The sequence below is a fragment of the Lagopus leucura genome, unplaced genomic scaffold (assembly GCF_019238085.1).
Source record: "Lagopus leucura isolate 7727_CA_CO unplaced genomic scaffold, USGS_WTPT01 Super-Scaffold_100157, whole genome shotgun sequence".
In the NCBI taxonomy this organism is placed as follows: Eukaryota; Metazoa; Chordata; class Aves; order Galliformes; family Phasianidae; genus Lagopus; species Lagopus leucura.
This window is the reverse complement of record NW_024962334.1, coordinates 11,614,831-11,636,676: the sequence shown is the minus strand read 5'-3', so window position 1 is coordinate 11,636,676 and position 21,846 is coordinate 11,614,831. Positions and strand designations below refer to the sequence as shown.

General features: G+C 36.7%; 1 protein-coding gene across 2 annotated transcripts in view; it reads right to left on the bottom strand.

Moving 5' to 3' along the window:
- The window catches only part of OSBPL10 (oxysterol binding protein like 10), a 98,825-nt gene that overhangs the window by 39,880 nt on the left and 37,099 nt on the right, over positions 1-21,846 (bottom strand). For both annotated transcript variants that reach the window (XM_042888507.1, XM_042888508.1), the window contains exon 5: positions 7,792-8,002. In XM_042888507.1, the coding sequence (XP_042744441.1) occupies positions 7,792-8,002 (211 nt within the window). The remainder of the gene's footprint in view (positions 1-7,791; positions 8,003-21,846) is intronic.

Genomic DNA, 21,846 nt, shown 5'->3' with positions numbered 1-21,846 from the left:
TCTTAAAGAACAAAAAGTACATTAAAGATCATGCTATTTGTTTTCTCCATATCACTGGTGGTTAACAGAGGTTGCTTCCTAATTAAGACAGTTTGATCTGGTGAGATAATCTGGGTACTATTATACTAACTAAATATTTGTATTGTTTAAAATGAGTCAGAAGTCCTATAGCTGAAATCCTCTGAATTCCAAAGATAAAACAATTACAGAATATTCCTCTCATCTCAGATGGTACCAAGTTATAATAATATGACAAAACTACAGATCTACTTGCTTAGCAGGATTTTGTACCACCTTCTGAAGAAAGCATAAGCAAATGATCTGTAAAAAGTGTAATATGATTTTCAAAGATCAGAGAAACTAGCAGAGAGAAAATAAAACATTAAAAAAAAAAATCAAACGTATTTCACACAACTCAAATTTCCCACTGACAAAGGATAAGTATCTTGGGTGCTATAATATCAGGCTTTTACTTTTACATGCTGCAACTTCTGGATTTTAGTAATTCTGAGTACTGTGTCAGTAGATATTCTTAAGATTAAGCAGAATTACAGGAATACACGAGGAAAAAATGGTGTTTGTTTGATTTGCCCTACATATTAGTTCAACACACCACAAAGTCAATATTTGCTCCCATTTCAACTGAATTAAATCTACACAATACTGGTATACATAGGAAGGAATGCAGAGCTCATGACTGCAGTCTTAGTAGCACTCTGTTTGTTAGGAAGAACGGGCAACCCCAGATCCCCCAAAATAAGCTCTGATTCAGAGGATCATCTGAAGATTGTTCTGGCAAATCCAAAATGGACTCTGCATGGGAGGAAGGAAGGAAGCATACCTTCAGCATTTAAGGATAAAAGCGGAAAACCTAGAAAAACTTTATGTGAAGAAATCTTCACATAAACTGTGAGTTCCTTGAAGGGAATGTGTGAGGCTATAAATTGATAAACAATTTTTTTAAAAATCATTTTTAATGTTAATTGATACAGATTTCATAGAGAAAACCACATCAAGAAGTTAAGTAAACTTGCTTCATTTCAATAGTTTTATAGAGCACAGGCTATCCTTCTCATTCTTCATTACTTTGTAATGTTGTAACTGATCTGTTTTTCCATTTCTCCCTGTCAAGCAGCTGAATATTGAATTATTACTGTTATTTTCCTATTACAGAGAAACTAAAACAAAAAAAAAAAAAAAAAAAATTGAACTGACTGTTCTTTATGCAACTCTTTGAAAATAAGTCATCCACTCATTTCCTTGGGCTATCAATTTTCTCTCTTCACACACCATCCATTTTGCCTCCACTGTGAAGAATTACGCTTTTTAACTAACATTTTTTAAAAAGCTCATTTCTGTAAATAGCCATAAGAAAACCATTTGAATAAACACCTCGCTTCAGGGGAAATTTGCAAGCGTGAACATTTACTTAACTGTTGTTTACATATTTTTTAGAATACTGGATCAGTTTTCAGTACAAACACACCCAGTAAAAAAAGATTATTTTAGTCCTCATCTTTCTCTGCACATTTTAAACTCTATCACAAAAACAGCATCTATTAGTAGTATGCCAGCATGTTTTTCCATCTGTCCCAAGGGCAGTGATACTCCTTCAGAGAACGATGCATCTTGTCAGCTTAGACAAGTTTTTAAGCAGATCTTAACCATGCTTTACAAGAGGATGTTAAGAGTTGAGGTCCAAAGGATAAATCACATCTAATAACATCACATTTAATATGCAAATGTACACTGACACACCAGTATTCTTGGGTTGTTCCAAGGGAGTTGCCTTATAACTTACAGAACTTTACTTCCCAGACAAATGCAGAGTATGAAGAGAGGATCATCAGAAATAGTCTGAAAATCAAATAAGAATCTCTACATATAGAAAGTTAGAGGACACAAAAAGCACTAGGCTAATTAAAGCAAAACATCTACTACTCTATAGTAAACAATGCAGAAATTAGAACAGATGTATTAAGTATGATATTTGTACAATCAACCAGATCTCTTCCACTTGTATGGTGTTGGGTATGTGGTTCCAAAAGAGAAAGCCAATTCTAAGCCCAATTAATCTGGCAGTTCAGTGCATATGTACACACAATATGGTAGCTCTTATAGAAAGTACACAAAAATGACACCAATTTCAACTGCAACTAACAGGCAGCAGGTAAATTCCGACAAAATAGAGAAGAATACTTCCAGGTAAGCTAAGTGCAGCACCCAGACACAACCTGATCCTCTTTCCCTTTAGCAATGCTGCAGTTCAGAAAAATCATCCATTTCAGGTGGCACAATACAGAGTATTCTACAGAAGTGTCCTCAGGATAAAGACTTTACCCCTTAAGAGTTGCACTAAGCAGGAGGTTCTACCAAAAGAGGAGGTTTGGATGAGATTTTTCAGTTAAGCACTATCATTTTCTTTTCTTTTTTTATTCTGATGTACCTTCAAACTATGCATTGCATTGTATTGCAATTGATGTATGAAATATGAAATATGCTTAGCACCTACATCAATTCTGTAACAAAAGAAACTTTTAACTTCTCTGCTCTTGGCTTATAGACAGAAAAAACCAACATCATTTTCCCTTAGCACAATCATAAACAAACAACTATTGATAAAACTCTTACAATACATTGTAACTACACTATAATAAATATTCCCTTAAGAATTCTAAGTAGCTCTCAAGGAGAGACCAAAATTGGTCCCTGCTGGGCTGGAACTAGAAAATAATGTTATCTTGCAAAGCAAGATGAGCATGTAAGGAATAATGTATTAGCATATAGATAGAAGAGCAAATTGTTTTGGTTAGTCCCAGCAGAAACAAGTCTAGCACTGACACATTTAAAGGAGACCTGACTGACTAGGGAATTTAGTTAAGTTACACAGGTAATAATTGTTTCTCACCCGCCTTCTTTCCTCATTCTTTCCTGCACCTTCAGGAATTTGGGGGTGGGGGGGAGCAGGGGAAGGGCTGGGGATAGCAGGTATTAGGCAAGAAGGAGGATTCCCCTGCTTGCTCATTTTTCTCTCCTTTTGACATCTCAGCTAAAGGAGAATCCACAGCTGTCATTTGTCATCAAGTTGAAAGCATCTGGATTTCATCTTTCCTGGCCACTTACTTTCTCAAAAGGAGGAACTAGAGAATCTGATGAAACAAAGAACATTCTGCCCCTTCTCCCCCTCCCAAACTCCAGACTCCAGTATCACCTTCAGTCCATCTGTTGCCATAGAAGCCAAAATAAGCAGCATTTGCACATCCAAATGAACTGCAGAAAATAGATAGTGAAGGTGGGTTTGGGCTTTGGCTTTTGTTTTTAGAAAAGAAAACAAAAATTACCCCTCAAAAAGGAAGAAAATAAGAAACATTATATTTTCTACCCAGAAAAGACAGGCAAGAGAGACTTAAAATTATATCAAGGAATTCATGTCTGGTAGATGCTTTGTTCAGTAAGTGAGCATGTGATGCAAGATAGTTCAAAATAAGGGATATATCTGTACACACTGCTGATGACTGCAAGGCAGGATTCCAATTGCAAAAATATTAAAGAAGAGACCTAAAGCACAACGTAAGGTGATAAATTAGCTTTAAAGCAAATACTCAAATTTGCTGCGTTTTTAGTTTGGAATAGAAGAAAGAACATTAACCACAGCAGTCAACAGGCTCTAGAGATACTCTTCTGACAAAGGCTACACATTAGGAAAAAAATAACACCAAAGATTTTAAGGTTTTAAATAGAGATAAAAGTTTCTTCTCTGTAGTTTTATTTTGAAAGCCATCTGTTTCCTGTTGCATGCTAAATAAACTCGATCTTGTCATATGGCACTTAATGCTGAGTAGAACACACTACTCTGCTAGGTGACACCCTGGAACAATTTTTGGCTCTGTTCAACAGCACCCATCTGAGACAACCTGCTTGACAAGCTTTTGAGGTTAACGGTTACCATGAGCACAGCAGTAAAGAGAAACATATGCGACTGGGCGACACGGAGAAACCATTTTCAGCTGTTGCTCATTTGGGGCATTCAAGCTGACTTACGGGGGTGGTCACACAACCAACAAGGCATCACTGATCCCTGGTGATGACTATCCCCACTTTATAAACTGTTTGCTAAGATTTCACTCTTTACTATCACTAACTTCCCCATCTTCCCCACATTTCTCAGCTGCTTAGAACTTGCAATAAATCAACTGGACAGCATTTGTCTTCTTTTACTGCTTTAGTCTTCCTCCAGATATATATAGATAGATAGATATAGATATATAAATGCCAAACCATCTCCTCCAATAACTGGAGCTGGACAGCATGTAAAAAAAATCTTTGAAATGTTTCTCCTCCCTACAAAGAGAACAGAAACTCAGAACTCAATACAACTTGTAGGTACAGATGGAATCACTCATTGTTTCCCCATTCTGTATGTAATCAACACTTCTAGCTAATAACATATTTTTCTGGCATATCTTTCAGTGAAAGAAAAAAATGACAAAACTCAGCCAGAGATCAATGCAGTTACTTTTAACAAAACAGTTAGGTATGTTTGCCATTATTTTGTCTCAAAAGCAGAAACAGACAGGATTTTTGTCTCACTGACTGTTCTTGTTGATACATTCCCAAAAATCAAGCACTAACAAATAGAGAATCGCAAAAACCTTTCCTTGAATCTTTACAGTAAGACTAAAACATGTGTTGACTACCCTTCAAAAAAGATTGAAGATTTCAGTTTAATCTTTAAAACTGCTTGTAGACTTGAGTTATGTGACTGACAACTTCTGAGAAACATTAAAACGAAGAGCAGAAAAATCACATCTTCCTTAAGCTACTCCATGCCAAACAATATCATAAAATATTTAAAGTCAAGAACTACATAATTTTAGATTTTTGATACGATTTTATTGCACTGACTGCTAAAATGCTTTCCTTCTATTCACACTACTAGAAAACAAAACAATAAATAAATTACATTAAAAAAGATTTTTTTCTTTTTAACAGTAACAGCCCACAAATCCATTTAAAGTAGCTTCTACTAAATAACTATCTTTGTGATTGCAGTTCCTGAGTATTATGTCAGACACCCAGCTACCATAAGTCCTTGCTGTAGCAAGCATTAAGATTGTAAGGCCTACAAGAGAAGTTAACAATCCTTATCTAACTGGCCGTAACAATTTCAAGAACAGAAGCAGAGCAGAGTTGTTCAGAAAATAGGTATGTATTACCCTTCAGGCAGTTCTCCTTATTTGGAACATAACAGTAAGAGGTTCTGATGCTGAAGTAAAGGTAATCACAAGGATAAGTCAAATTCAACAAAGCTAAGTCACTGCTTATTTCTCACGCTCTACACGAGCAGCACTGCTCTGCTTTGCTGGACTACTTTTGTGAACTGTAGGGCTAGAGGCAAGCATGTTATCAAATACCTATCTCGTGTGTCAATACAAAAACCTGGGGGATTCTAGCCCAGGATACCCACTGCCTTCTCACAGAAGTTATTCACCATTATCTTGGACCTCACGTAGCAGGTAATTAGACAGCATCTGAATAGAAACATTTGGCAATATAGTGCATAGGGCCATCATATCATATAGGAAAGGTGTTTTGGACTTCTTATCAGAGGAACCTAAGGCTTTCAAAATAAGAAGTGATTTTCACCTGGCAGCATCAAGAGGTGATTCTTTGGTTGCTCCTTCTGGATATGCAATTTTAAAAAAAATCGCCAGGAGGACACAATCAAAATGAAAGATATTATCTCTCAGAATTAGAGTTTCCTAGAAGATTACTTCTAGTCTGATTAGGTATGAGTTTATGCAGCTTTGATGACTCAAACTCCATCGACTCAGCAGAAACCTTAAGTCCATCAAAGTACGTCTGAAAAAGATTAAGTGTAGGAAAATCAGTAATCAAGACTTTCAGGCCATGTTCTTTCAGGCAACTGTGTTGCATAATAAATCCTGGGGAAAAGAAAAGGGAAAAAATATAATAATTTTTGCAGACTTTTGGTTAAGGAGAATAGACTAAATATTTCAGCAGCTTTTAGCCCTCTCCTCTCCCCCTTCTTCCCTCTCTCTAAATCACATACCAAGTGGTAAGCACACCTAAACGCTGAAGAATTAACTGTTTGCATTCGGGTTCTCACAGTTACACTGAAGATTCTGGTAGGAACAAGTGCTACAGAATTCCTGAAAGAATTCTCGTATAAGTTTAAGGTCTAAGGAGAAGCGAACAACAGCATTTATTAGACTTTTTTAAATACTTCATAATAGTGACTTCCAGAACTTTTTAGAGGAGGGATTAAAAAAAAAAATTAATAAAAGAATTCAACAGCTTTTCCCCATTGTGCACGTATCTACAAAAATCATTACTAAATCAAAATAGATACCAATTTAAAAGAACATTAGTTGGACACAAATTCAAGAGCACGTACAATTCAAGCCATCTATCTCTGACAGCTCACTTAGATCACATGAACATGGGAAGCAACATCCAGAGAATTTGAAACTGGAAACTGACCTTTCTTTGAAGGATGCTTTTCATCTTTTACACAACCCACGCTGTTTTGAAATGGCATTATATCAAAGAAATCTATTAAATGCCCTTCATCATTACTATGAAGATGTGCACAAATTTTCTAAATTAAAACCAAAGTGTAGAAAATAGGGGTTTTGTTGTTCTCCCTTGTTCCCCTATGAAACATCAGAAACTGGATTAGGGAAAGTCATAATACACCACAGTACAGGCATAACAGTTTTTAATGCCTTTTTTTCCCTACTTCTCAGCTGATCCTCTCATATTCCACTTTCCCCAAAGGGAAACTCTGGAGAGGGCTTGGCTTTTTAATCAGTTGTCTCAGCAGCTCTGAAGGTATATTTGCCCAGAAGCAAACCTACTGTAAAAGTAAGGATGTTTCGCCTTTTTGGTTTTATATCTTTTTTTTTTAAGGGCCTACTTGAAGTTGGGCTTTGTTATTGATTCACCTACAGAAAACACACAGAGCCCCCATATCCAGAATTCTCTTCCTCTTATATCAACTCCTGCTCCTGCACTTAAGCTAGATAGTACAATAAGAAAGCAACAAGTACCCGTTCAGAAAGGTTTAACATCTTATATTATGGACAGAGTTCTAGAACTGTGTGAACTGAAAAAAAAAACTGAGCTACATGGAGATCGAGGGCTTCATGCCTACAGAGCTAAATGCAGTATCTAACTGTTTGATATTTTAGGCTCATAAAAATTTGTCAAATATATATCTATATTTTAATAGCAGCAGGAAAATCTCTTCCTAGATTTAAATAAAACCATTGACTGGAATAAATCTGCTTGAATAGGATCCTTTCACATACGAAAACTGGTAATATGACTTTTCAGAAAACAACTGCATTTTTATCAAACAAATCTGTATTGGGATTTCTCTCTCTACAAAAAAAAAAAAAAAAAGGTTCTGCACTGTCATTAAGAATACAAGCTTATGCACCTGTTCCTCATGCCATCTTTTTGTTGTTGTTGTTATTATTATTATTCCTACTCTGCCTTTCTATCTTCAGAATCTGACTTCCTGGGAAGACTTGGGACAACATATTTTTCTCCCCTCTTCTGTTTCCAACTGATTTTGTGGCTATTTTTTTTTAGATTAAAAGAAAAATCCTGATGCTTGATGTAAGGTTCTGTAACAAGTTGCTCCATCCAACTTGCTTTTTTAAGGGAGGGTTCATTTTGCCTGCTTCAATAGCATAATTAAAAAAAAAAAAAAAAAAAAAACTCAAGACACACGAAAAAATACCCAAGAGAGATTATGCTCACCTGAGGACAGTGTCCTGTTATGGTGCTGGCCCACTTGATGCATGCTTTGCTGTAACAGAGTCAGGCATTCTCCAAGGCAGCTCAGGGTGGCAGCAGAGGTAGCTTTTAAAAGCAGCAAGTCCTGATCCAAGGCAGAAAGGGGGCCAGAACTTGGGAGAGCTTCAATGGCTTGTACAAGATTCTTCTGTTGTCCCTCAACTTGGCTCATCATCTGTAAAGGTGCAAAAACATGATGTCACAGGAGATATCACAGACTCCTACAGCTCAATATGACGACTAAATGTAAAGAGCTGCCTCAAATGAATGTTAACATTATCATCCAAACAAACCATAAACTTACTTACAAAAACATAGGGCTTGAGACTACCACAAGCCTATTAAACCGTTGAGACTACAGTAGAGAGAACAGTCCCTTAAAATAGTAGGTTCACTATAGATTAAATAATGGCTCACATTCTCCGCAAGTCTTCATAAGAAATACATGAAATTTCTATCTCCTTGTCCATTACTAATTTAGATTTACATTTTCTTTCCTTGGTATATGATCTGAGACACCCAAGGAAGATACAGTATCCATCTTCTTCCTTTCCTACATAAAACATCTAATCACAGTTTAAGAGCTGATATTTTTCATTTCTCATGCTTCAGTAAGGAATTGCTCTCAAAAAACACGGTGATTTGGAAGTTTATAAGCATTATCATGGGATGCAACTTAGAACACTTTATTTACTGTCAGATATGAATACCAGCTGTCAGGGAGAAAGTTAATCTGTTTCTAGATTTTAACCAGACAAAGATAAAATGCATGCTTGTAGTGCAGATAAAAAACGTGATAGAAGTAGGCTGTTCTTAAATAAACTGGCAAGTTTCCAAAGTCATTCCTATAACCAAAAGAAAGAGCTTATTAAAAATTCTATTTTTACAGTCTGTAGCAAACTGTACATGCACGTCGACAGGCCTCTTCATTTCACTTACCTTTCCTTCAAGTGAGAAGCCACCTTCATGTATCACACTGCATCTGGCAGTGTCTTTGAAAAAAATCATATCATACCCACTTGGGCCAAAACTCAAATTAACTCTGGATGTTTTTTTCTTTAATGCCTTGAGATACTATCAGCCTATGCCTAAAGAGACAGAGTTCATATACCTCATCTCAGACAATAACTTTAGTTAAGCCTTTGCAATATTTCTTTAGTGACAGAGCATTACACTTCTTCCCTTCTTCACCCTTTGGCAACATACAGCAGAAAGAGTATCTACTACCAGACAACTCAGTTAACATGAACTGAGTTGCTCAGTATCTCTTTCTCCTGCAGGTGCAAGACCTATCAATATAAACCCAAGATTCAATTACCTGTGGGAGTCCATGCTAATCAATGGCTGCCACATGTTGAATTATCTTCCCTCTCCTGAAAAATTTCATGTTCATTTCTTTCTACTTTCAGTACAACTGCAAGTTTATGATCCTAAAAGGTGGACACAGTAGAAACAACCTACCCATCCTCTGCCAGATTGATACAAGAGAAAAGTCCTTTTATAAAGCATGCAGCATCTCATAAACAGCTTCCAAAAAAATAAAGGATAATCATGTGCCAGTCATTCTTCCCAACAGGAGATGAACGCATTTATTCATCTCTGTGTATTCCTATAGGAGGGTTTCTTAAACTAAACATGACATTTATTCCACAAACGTCTCCTTATTACATCCCCCTTCCCTCCCTTCTCAGAGAGTCTGTTTTGCTAAATCTGATATTTTCACATTATCTAAGAAACTGCTATTTGAAGAATACAAGCTTGAAGAAGAAAAAAAAGATCAATGCTTAATAGGTTTATTAAGCTAATTCAATCTCACATCTGAAGTTCAAACTCTGAACATGACTAGAGATGAATCAAAGTCCATCTCCTTCAGCTATGTGAATGAATCATATAAGGCTGAGATTACAGAATGGGTCAGCACTGAACCCATTTACCATGCAATTTACCACACTAACTGCAATGTTCCTGTATTAGCTCACCGACTCCAACCAAGCTTAGACAAACACATTTGGCTTAATTATTACAAGATTCATGGGACGATGTGGATTTTTATTTAATGCAACAATCTGTAAATCCATTAAATTCCAAAGAAAGCTTTTTGAAGTAGGTGCTTTTGATTTGGGGTTAACTTGCCTTCAATCTCCTTATTCTACGTATACGCAGCATTTAATATGTGAGAATCAAGTGTTGTTTCTGCATTAGAATTGTATAATATTATTTTTATTTTATGATCTCTGCTATCATAGTTCTTTTTGGGAGTCCTTCTACTTAACTTGGGGAAGATCACCTTCCCAGGAACACATACTCTGTATATATGTGTATATATGTATATTTGGTCATACACACTGCAAGAATATCCTGCACGAGAGCAAACCAGGGAACAAGCCATGGCATGCCCGAGGAAGCGCCTGACATTGGGAAGGCCTGACATCATCCCCCAGTGCTCTTTGTTTAACGATGATGACTTTAAGGAAAATCACCATATCAATAGGACAAGGAGAGCAACGAGACATCTTGGAAACAACAGGATGACTACTGACTGGCACCACATAACAAATAAATTAACAAGTAAATAACAAATGTAAACCTTCTGATAAGATTGTGAACCTGGAGTACCCAGCCATTGGGGAATCAGGGGAGGGGGAAATGCAAGGGGGAGAAAACAGGGTATAAAGGCTGTCATGTTGTGTCCATAGGCGCGCCCCTACTTGTGGGACGCCCGCCATTGCAATCGCGAATAAATTCTGCTTTTATCAGAGATACCGTCCTGACAAAATTACTTGGATTATTTCCAACAAATACAACACTGATCATCTCTCCTCTAATGCAAGCAAATACTAAGCCAACCAGATCAGAACACCTGAGGACACCAGCACAACACTATCACTGACCACAAGAAAGTTATAACCCAGTTATAGATATGAAAGATGTTGCTATGCAAAGTCACAGTTTGAAAAAAGGCAGTCTGTAATGCTGGAATACTTGACTATAAAAGCAAGCTAGATGCACTCTGGAAAATTCAGAATGTTGAGATGCACTTTGCTAAGTAAAGTGTTTTAAACACTGTATCTTCCAAACAGAATACTTTCACTAAATACACACACACACGCACACTTGAGATGTCCAAAGCTTTCAAAAGAAAAGATTCATAAACAACAGATTCAAATTCCCGTTGTCCAAGCTACTACAGTGTTTTAAAAAAAAAATTCACGAGCTTCATCAGGTTTTTAATTATTACACTTTTGACGTAGGGCATGCTTCCTGTGGCCTCCCTACACTGTGGCAAATACAGATAAAAAAGGCTACACTGAGTGCACTGAAAAGAAAGAACAGAAACTGAACTCGAAGAAGCAAATAACCATTCCAGCAAACAAGCATTCTCAGCATGCTAAGACACAGTGATTTCAAGCTCCTTGAAGAAAACAAAGAGTGACATCAGCCATTTTACCTCAAAGGGCAAGCAGACACTTTTCCTTTATCACGTAAGGCCATGTGGAGCATGGCACATTCACTGAGGACTCTGCTCTGTCAGTCAATAGCACCCTTTCTCTGCTTCAGTATTCTTTGTGTGGGCTGTCAACAACACCACTGCTAGCAGCACATTGTCTGCCAAGTTACCTCTGGGCACTTCCCCTGGAAGATTCAATGCAGTGATTTATTTATTTTAAAGCTTTTCCACTGCCGGCTGCAGTAAGCTGAAAACGATCACAAAAAAAATTGGAAAACAAACAACAGCGTTCATATGAAAATCAGAGCATCCATATAAATAAACAAGTGACCACAAAAAAAGACACCTCTCACAGGGGAATGACAATTAAGTAACAGAAATTCAACGCACATCACTTTTTTTTTTTTTTTTTTTTAAATACCAGAAATACATCAAATTGTATTTGGGAGAAAAGTATCACAAATACCTCCTAGTACTATCAATTTCTTGCTTTTGGATAATCATGACAGAAAAAAAAGCATTTTGAAATACATTTGGAAAGGACAAAAGGAGAAGTCAGTTTCTGAAACGTCCTGAGAGTAGGTCCAAAGCGATGAGTCCAGACCTTGGTTCTCATTTTTAAACAACTGTGTACCACAGGGTTTTTGTTTTTTTTCTTTTGTTGTAATGTAAAGCATTGCTTTTCTTACAAAGAAAAGCAGACATGAAGGAAGAACCAAGCCCACACAGAAATAAAAACCTTCTAAGGTACTGTAAATCAAATACATTCGATTGTTACCTAATCCTAATAAAGTTAACTCTGACCTTGAGCAAGGACTCCTGGCTTGATCCAGGTATCATCAACAATCTTGACCCAGATATCATCAATAACAATATCAATCATCACATTACAAAATTAAAAGTTAGAACAGTCAATCAATTTCTATCAAAGCGTAATATAGAGATTCATATACCAAGTATATATCAAAATGTAAGGCAAACACATGGAACTCCAGTGTCACTGAAGACTACTTCATGCCAGTCACTGATGTGACACTCTGGCTAACATCTCAGCACAACTTCATGATTCCCCACATGGTATTTCCATGAAGCTTTCCCAATTTCAATTACTTATTCTGAAAAGGAAGCATGCAAAAAACAAAACAAAACAAAAAAAAACCACTAACAAATATTACTTCCTTCTTTAGCTTGTTTTCAGCTACATCTGGAGAATTCAGTGCTGCCAATCACCAGCTCAGAAAGTATACCTCTCCTACTGAAATGTCTGTCAAATGAAGATAAATTCTACAGTTGCAGTAGAAGTGTGGAATTTGGGTTTTATTTCCCTCCCATTTGATATGTTCTTATTTTGAGTTATAACCACTGCAGAGTAAGAGCAGTTTCCTTCCCTGGACCTAACCTCTGAAAATTCTCCTCCAACTTTCTCAAGATCGCTTGATACATACACCTTCCTGCTTAATGAAGGATTTCCTGACAAGGATTTATAGTTTTACCCCTTTTCTTCAGTAAAGTCACCTCCATCAACATTCTAGTGGGATTCCATCAACAGTATGCAAGGTAGAAAGGCAAAATTAGAGCTTAATATATAGTTGAAGTGAAAGAGTTATATACAAGAATTGTTGCTAAAGGTGATGCAGTACGTAACACCAATCTCTTATTAAGGAACTTTCTGCTTTTCAGTCTTGAATCTGTTTAGTGTAGAAAGGTACACACGACCATATGACTACAGACATGCTTACTCTACAATTAACAGACCTATATGCTTTGCTTTCAATTAAAAAAAAGTCAGTTTTTGACCAAAAAGGGCTTTCTTGAGCTGTACGCAGAAAGAAATTCTTCCCACAGAGCTTCAATCTGGACAAAAATACACAGCAGCCTCTGTGAACACTGTTATTCTAATGAAAAAAAAAAACTTTGCCAAAGGATCCTAGGACACTAAGTGAGATATTCTGAAAGCATCTTGGAAAGATGGAACAGGATAATGATATCCATATCAACTGCTCTTTCTTGATTAATACTCCCTTCCATTATGAAGAAAAAGCACGCAATTCTCCATTATTGTCACCTCAGGATAAGAACCAGCTTGACCTCAATTATTTCAAAGATGCAAACAACGAAGAGTAAAACTGAAATGACTCTGTTATATAATAGTTATTAAGGCTTAGACGCACACATCCTATCAAAGAAGCTTCAAAGGAGCAAGTTAATTTTCGCTTGGCATGTAATTTGCAGACAGAGGCACAAAAAGTGACAGAACAAACAGAACTATACCTCTGACAAACACAACAGCAGCTAACCACCAGGACAAGTTTTCCTTGCAGTCCTTGCTCCTTTTTCCACAATTCTATTTCCTTCCTTGCAGAAATAAAAAATAAAATGAAAATAAAAAGCACAAGCTTCCCCACTCCCATCTGTTATTTTGTTCTGTTTTCCCAAACCAGAAATTCACATAATCTGTTACAGGAAAAGCCAGTTCCTACATATCCTATTGTCTCAGCTGACATAGCATAATTTCCTTTAGGGTTTTGTTTTGGTTCTTTTGCTCTGTCTACTTGCAGGGCACTCCACAGGGCGATTCCTTTTGTGGAAACCCTTAAAGAACAGAGAAACTAATGTTATTAGACTGGACCAATTCTGAGCAGAGCCTAAGACAACCAGCAGGAAACAGAATGATTTGGTTGCTTCTTCCCTTTCCAATCTGCTCTACTCTTTCCAATCTGCTGTTTCCACTGATGATGACGCTGTTCCACTGGTAACCATTAGGAGGGGCTGTGAGCTCCCCAGGGACTGTGGCACAAGATGTACACACCAAGGAGCAGCTGGCTCTTAACTGTCATCTCCCACTATTTACTTTCAAAACTGACTGCTTAATCTGTTCAAATATTCCTATGCTCCACTCTTTACCAGCACTACACATTCAATCTATGGTTTATACTTTTTAAGTTCCATTAACTGGTTACTTGCTATATATGCTTGTAAGACAATATCACTGCATTTTTTGAAAATATGATTCATCACTTGATTATCTATAGACTTCTCACTCTTTGGCCTCCTGTCCACTAACTTATTAATCACATATTCAAGCTACTTTCCTGCTAATTGTACATTTACAGCAATCAGACTGTATTTAGCAGGTCTGCACACTACATTTTCTTTTTTAAGCCCAGAAGGCTGTTGGGTATTAGAGTGAGGAAGGAAAGGGGAGAGAAGAGTATTTTCTGGTTATTGATCTGGAAGCTCTAAACATTGCTTCCAGCACCGGAGAAGAAAAAGTAATCTTCTCCTCTGACAAATTCTCAGACTATTGCAACCTGGGCATATAGGACATACCTCCTCCTTTCCTTCAGTGTTTTAAAACAGGCACAAGCTCAGCAAGAAAAGGAGCTGATTAGCCACCTGTTTTACAAAAGCATTTCTCTGTTCAGAAAAAAATAAACAAAAAAACGCACAGGATATTCTCAACAGATCTCATCTTTAAGTACTAAGAACTATATGAAAATCTCTAACTGTTAATATTCTCTGAGATTCTATTTGAGTGCAAATACTTTATTTGGATGCAAACATTCTGAGTTTCCAGGAAATTCTGCTTCTCTCCACGTGCAATGACAGATGTGAGGGAAAAAAAAAGAGGTTGCCAGAGAGTGGTTCACAGCCTTTGCAACATATATGCAACTCTGCAGAGAGCATTCAGCAATTCTGGCAGAATTCCCAAGAATGCTATCAGAAATCTCAGTAAAACAGCCCACTTACTCGGGGGCAAAAGACATCAGGTGTTTCTCTTTGCTGTCTCAGGCAGAGTTACTACCATGCTTTGTTAAGATCACACTTTCAGACTTAAGATTAAATACATGCTTTCTGTATACAGTCTGCCCTACTCCTCACCTGGGAAACGAGATAGTGAAAGATGGAAAGAGGAAATACTTTTCATCTTAATCAGTATCCTGAGATATTTACCTTCTGATGGCTCCCTACTGAGCTATTAAAAAAAAAAAAAAAAAAAACCTGCCAGTTCTCAGTCTCTTCTTTTTCCTTAAGATCAAGAGAGGACAATAGCTCTCCCTTCTAAACCAACATACACTTCAGCTTCTTTTCCTTGCATAAGAGGAAGATTTCAAAACAAACTAAAGTGCTAAAAGACTGAAGTAAAAAGAATTGCTCTGATAGCATCAGCTATCTTAAGAATGTTTCAAAGAGCCACTAAGCAAGCCTTTGGGTGAGAAGTCAAAGCTTTTTACTAAGATCTGGTTTTTGTAATTAACACTCAAGTAAAAAAACATGATTCAGACAAACAGTATCAGTGAGCACTATTTTTCTCCACAAATCAGAGTGCATGGGCTACACTTTTTTTTTCCTCTTTCCAAAACACAAACTATTAATCTAGCAAAGGCCATTTTGCCACTGGAGGGAGCTGTCTCGGCATCAGGATCTATTTTATAGCAGTAGATAATGACCGGTTTTCTTCATTGCCTGTTTTATTAAAGCTGCCTTTGGATAACCTGTACATCTACAGGTAATGTTTGCCATTTGCTGCCAACATAAGGCTGAAGCAAAAAGTACAACCAGTATATAGTAACTACCAGGTTCCCCCTGCTATCTTAAGAGCTCTTTCCTTGAATATTTGTTTGCCTACCTGTTAGATTAACCATATCCTATTAACAGCTACTTACTTAGACTTAACATTTGCTATTAAAGATAACTCAAGAGGAGCAGAACACAAGGATCTTGAGGCAAAAACAGAGAAAAGTAAAAGCAAGTAGCAGCTGCAAAGGTTGGTGGTGTTTTGTTGAGGATTCTTCTCACCCACTGGAAGTTGCTTCCAGTGATCAAGAACCAAAAATTAAGAAGCAAAAGGAAGAAGCCTGCAATTTCAAGTAAATCTTGGACAGCAACTGGCTGCCATCCAGCCAAGCAAGAAGTGCGTTTTTGAATTTTAAACCACAGAACATAGCATTGAGAACACAGATTCTGACAAGCTTCTGGTGGAAAATTAGATTGTTTCATTTCACTATACAGATTAGTTCAAAATCTGCGAGGAAAGTTACTTTTAATGATTGTGTTACTCACAAGTGCATGTTATCCTATGAGCTCTTCTGAACAGCAGTTTCTCCTACATTAAATAAGGATCAGTTAATAGTTACAGCAGAAAACTGGAAAGCATATTTTGATTACTGGCAAGTAAGGCACATTTGTGACTGTTAAGCATTCAAAAGGACACCTAAAATGTTGCTGCTAGTCATTAAGTCAACATCAGCAGTCACAGAAATGTTCTGTTACTTCATCACTGTATAGCATACTATTGACAAAAGCTATTGTTGGTAACTTAAGCTGCATTGCTCTATAAGATAAATTATACATTTCAGAGGTAGATTTTTATGCGAGGTGATTCTCTGAGAACACATCACTAATAATTTTGGATTTTAAAAGAAAACAAACATTCTATTTCACCTCAGAATACACAGAAACACCTCTGGTGATACAGAGTTGCCCAATACTCCATACAGGTAATTCTTATAGAGATTTCCAATGTATCTATAATGGATTTAAGTGGCAAGGGCACAGAAGCTGCCCCATGTCAGATATGAGCCAGCTCCCCCAAAAGAGACACCCTGCAAACACCCAGGTCAGTGCAGAATGAGGGCAGGAAGTGCTCTAAGCACTGAGCAGAACTTCCCTTCAGCCCAGGAGTGGCCAACAGAGGAGCAGACTTTCCCCCTGCAGCCCATGGGCACCACGCAGAGCAGATCTCCATGTGCAGCCATGGAGGAGGCCGTGGTGCAGCAGGGGATGAGGCCTGAAAACTTTCTCCTGGAGGTCATTTACTTAAGTACTTTCTGTAATTAACATCTGAAAATTGACTAGCCACCTAACACTACATTGTCATCACTGAGAACACTCGAAAATATCTTCTACTTCATTTAATAAAAATTGAATTTTAAGTAGGTTAACAAAACAGCCCATGTATCTTGGAAGCAGTTACTGCTGTTATAAGCACAGCTATCAAAATTAAGCGCACCTTATCTCATTAAGGACTTGCTGTGAACATCACTGCTGCACCAGCTAGCCAGAAATGTGCACTGAAAGGAAGGCTGCTAACAACCAGCCGTGACGTGACATCCTCACATCTCAAAAAAAGGTTTACAGAACCATGTTTGCTTCAAAGCTTCATTTCCAAACTGTCAACTCTGAAACAACTGCAGTATCAGCGCAAGAGAACAGCCTGGTAGGTTTTCAAAATGTAGATAAGCATATGATAGGGTACAACCCTTTTTCACACAGAACAGGTGAATTCTGCTTTATATTCAACATTAATTGAGAATTTTGAAGGTGTGAGGATGATGAAGACTGACTTTCCCCTCAAATTTCACTTCTAAAGCTCCTTCACAAGCTTTCTGTTTAGTTAAAATTTAATGAAATGCTCCAAAAACTGAAAACAGTGATCTTAGCTTCTCCAAAATTGCTTTAGAAAACGAATGCTGCAGCAGCCTCCAAATGTAGCTATCACACACGTAATATCCTTAATTTATAAAATTGCCATTTAAGTGATTTAAAATGATCATCTTTCCACATACTCAATTACTACTGAACTACTGGCTGAGAAAAATTTAATAAAAAGAAGCCATGTTTGCATCATTAATATTTTTCAGATTAGGAGTAACAACAACAAAATTTAACAAATAACAAATGACATTCACTCTTGACATTACTCACACGGGCAAATGGTGTAATTTAGCAGAACATTTGCTCTATGATTCCCATAGCAACCTTAACTCTCCCTGCTTGTGTATTTGGAGACCAAGATGACGCTGCGTTTGATTTCACATTCAAGCAAAAGTTAACAACAAGGTGTAGTTTAGAAAGGTGCAGCTCGTATGCATTGAACTACAAAGACGAGGTGAAGATTTGCATAATAAAAGTATTCCACTCTTGCCTACACAACTTCATAGCTGTTGTTTTATAGTACTGTAATTTCTATAAGCACAAGCACATTTACTACTTAGCCTGATACCCACAGAGATTTAAGCATCCCATTTATTCCCTAAGGAGACTTTTTTTTTTTTTATTAAGTTAAGCAACACTAACTTGTGGTAGAACCAATAGCCTTAGGAGATGACACATCTACAAAGAAATCAAACAGTCTCCAAAGAAACTGCCCTGCAAGACATCAAATAATTGTATCTGTTACTACGTGGTCTAATTTAACTTTCTGTCTACAACAGTATGGATAGTAACTAATCACACCAACACTGTTGGACAGCTAGGAAGAAAGTGCAGCATGCTTGCACTTCTCATACTGTATGAGGAACACAAATTTCTAGAGGAAGCAAATAACTTACCAGTCAGTTGCGTGATTCCTGCAGGGATCAAAAGGTAATGATATATATAATAATAATAATAATATATGGCCATGGAGAGGCAAGAAGCAGCAGGATTGTAATCTTGCCAAAAACAGTCCTCACCAAAGTCAGGGACTGTCCACCTGTGATGTGTATCGCGTTGGTGGAGGCCTCATGAAATCCAGATCTCACTACATGTGCTCAGAACACATGCCAATGATAAGTCCATTATACAGTATCATAGCTTGTTAAACACACCATATTCCAGAGGGATCCAAAATTTTCTTTTCACTCCTCAAAATGATGGAAAATAACTATTTCTCTAGATTTCTTCTGGCTAACCCTATTTAATTTCTCCAATGGTCTGTAAATTATTAACGTACGTTGTTACAAAACATTCACTTCAACAACAGCAGTAACCCTGGCAGCGGCTAGATTCTAATCACTTATTCTTAGCCAAAACAAACACCATTCCAAGATAAAGTGTGCCACTATTACTTAGTTCCATGGCAGCTAAAATTTAGTAAGGAACGTGATGCAGCCACTTGGCTTTATGTTCCAGCTAATTTTAACCACCTATAGGGAAGAATTCTGCAGGTATAGCTCTTATCACAAACTGCAAAGAGGATAACGATACGTATAGTTTAAAAAACAGAATGTGATGTCAAGACTACACACATTTTGATTACTATAAAATAGTCAAAATCACTCCTTTAGTGGTAAGTTATGGCCAAACAGAGAGGTCAGATCTGCACATATACATATGCAGAACTAGACATACATATATACACACATATATATATATACACATACATATATACATATCAGTTCTTCCAAGTTAATATATGATGAATTTCACTTCCGATGAAGTATTTCAAAATCAATATGGACTGGACAATCAAGATCAAGTTAATTAAAAATCTCATTTAAGAGAATAGTAGAATTTAAATTAAAAAATGCACCATACTGAAAACCAATGGTCCTTAGCTTCTTTTTAACTCAGCACTATGGAAAAGTATTAAGTTTTATGGCAGTCAAAAGCTCCACGTCACTGCTTAGTTTTTCACTTAAATCACTTTTTAAAAGTTTTGGTAATTTTTGATTTTGAAAAGTTCTGATTTCAGAACAGAACCACTTCACTGCACGAGTCATTTTGGGTACCTACATGGGCACTTACACAACTTTTATAAAATTTTGCACAACAGTTTGGTTCTAATTACTCCTCTTTGGTATAGTTTGTTTTATGCTTCAATTCTCTATTTTGTCAAAAAAAATTAAGTCAGCCAGAACAAGCAATAGCAGAAAACAATCTGTTGTTAATTTTAACTATAAAGGAAAAAGAACAACCAAGTATCACCAAATACCAGTGCAAAATGTCAGTCACTCGTTCTATCTGCTACACAGAGATGCACTTCACTGTTTGCAAATAACTTCATCATATCAGAATAAATTGGTCCAGAATTGAGCAACAATTTCAACTTTCCAAGGATATTACACAAGGCAATGAAGACTGTACATCCCAAGTGAAGGATGAGCTTTCTGCTGCATTCCTGTTTTTCACAGGTCTCACAGATGAAATCACAGGATTACTATAACGTTGTTTAAAATATTTCCCTCCTCTAAAAAAAAGGAAAAAGGCTTCTTCTCATTTTCCAGAAGCACATCAGCTCCTTCCATTGATTCAACTACTGCATTTTACAAGACGTAATATGCTAACATAGTCCTCTTTATAGCACATTAAGGAGAAAAAAAAAAGGCTTATTTGGATGTCGAACTTTCAATTACTTCATCAGGGAGGGAACATTAACACACAGATCTGTAAACCTCTTGCAGACTTGTCTTCACTGTAACCATACCAACGTCCAAATAAAAAGCAAAGATTCAGCTGTTGACTCTTTCTGCACTTTTACATCCCACCTTTCCTCTTTTCACATAAAAGAGGACCAGATTTAAAGGCAGTTTTGTGAATGCCTCTGGCCACATCTCTTAATTCATTACAAAATCCTTATAAAAACTTTCTATATTTATCTTAATTTTCTCTCCTTGAAAAACATTCATTTCTTTGAACTTTCAAACATATGTTCTGTGTCTATTTTTTTTCTTTTTATTGTTGCTCTTGAAACTTTTCTCACAGGATTTGATACCTGAGCTGTGACTCACATAAAATATAGTAAAGTTATTATCTATAATTACAAAATAAAATCCTGTCATATTTACCTTTAAGCAATGACATCACACTGCAATATTCTATAAACAAATGAGTCAGCATTCACCAGCATTTACTGTAGAGATAGTATCGTGACATTTTTTCTGTTTAACATAAGCTAGTATTCATTTCCTTCCCAAATAGAGTCTTTCAGATTTGTTGATTTTGTCCCTTTCCAAATTATTATGAACAGTACACATTAAATCTCTCCTTTTCAATTCCTTTCAGTCTCAGTCAGTTTTATTCAATGAATCTGCTACAGCTCCCACTGTTTATTCTATTAATTGAAGTAATGTACTCTCTGGATTCAGCCTATAAGAGCAAATACATTTAGTAAGGTAGAAACAACTTGAGGAGATGACAAAGACAGGGTATTCTAATGAAAAACAAATAGATGTGTTTTCTCTCTAATATAAAGTCAATACCAGTGACAATCAGTGGCAGGGAATATCAGACAATCAGAACAAGTATTGTTAATACAGTACTGAATACAAGGGAAATTCTCACTTTTACTGTTAGCAGAAGAAAAGCGTTCTTCATCAGAATGTGTAATCCAAGTCCTCACTATTAGAGCATACAAAGACAATTTATTCAAATTCTTACTTTAAAAGTCCTCAATTCATAAAACATTCCAGGAGACAAAACTTAAAAGTAGATTCTTCAGATTGTAACTTAAAGGATGAAGGCAGATATTTTAAACTAACGTGATAAAAGATTGCTTTAAAGTTAGGCTGCCAACAGTTTCTTTGGTAGAAAAGGTGGGAAAGAGACTAACAAAGGCACTATTAGAGAATAGCAAGAAGTTCAGACAAAACAAAAATAACAAGGAACGAAAGATGAAAGTGAGCTCTGTGAACGTCTGCCACATTAAGCTTTATCTCTGTACTATTTTTGCTGCCTAGAAGACAGATTTTAATCAGTACAGGAGTTATAGTTTTTAAACTGTGGTAGACACACATAGAAATAAACATTTTTTCTTTGTTTGTTTGGGTTTTTTTATTTGTTTCCTAAGAACACATCCTTCTTCCATC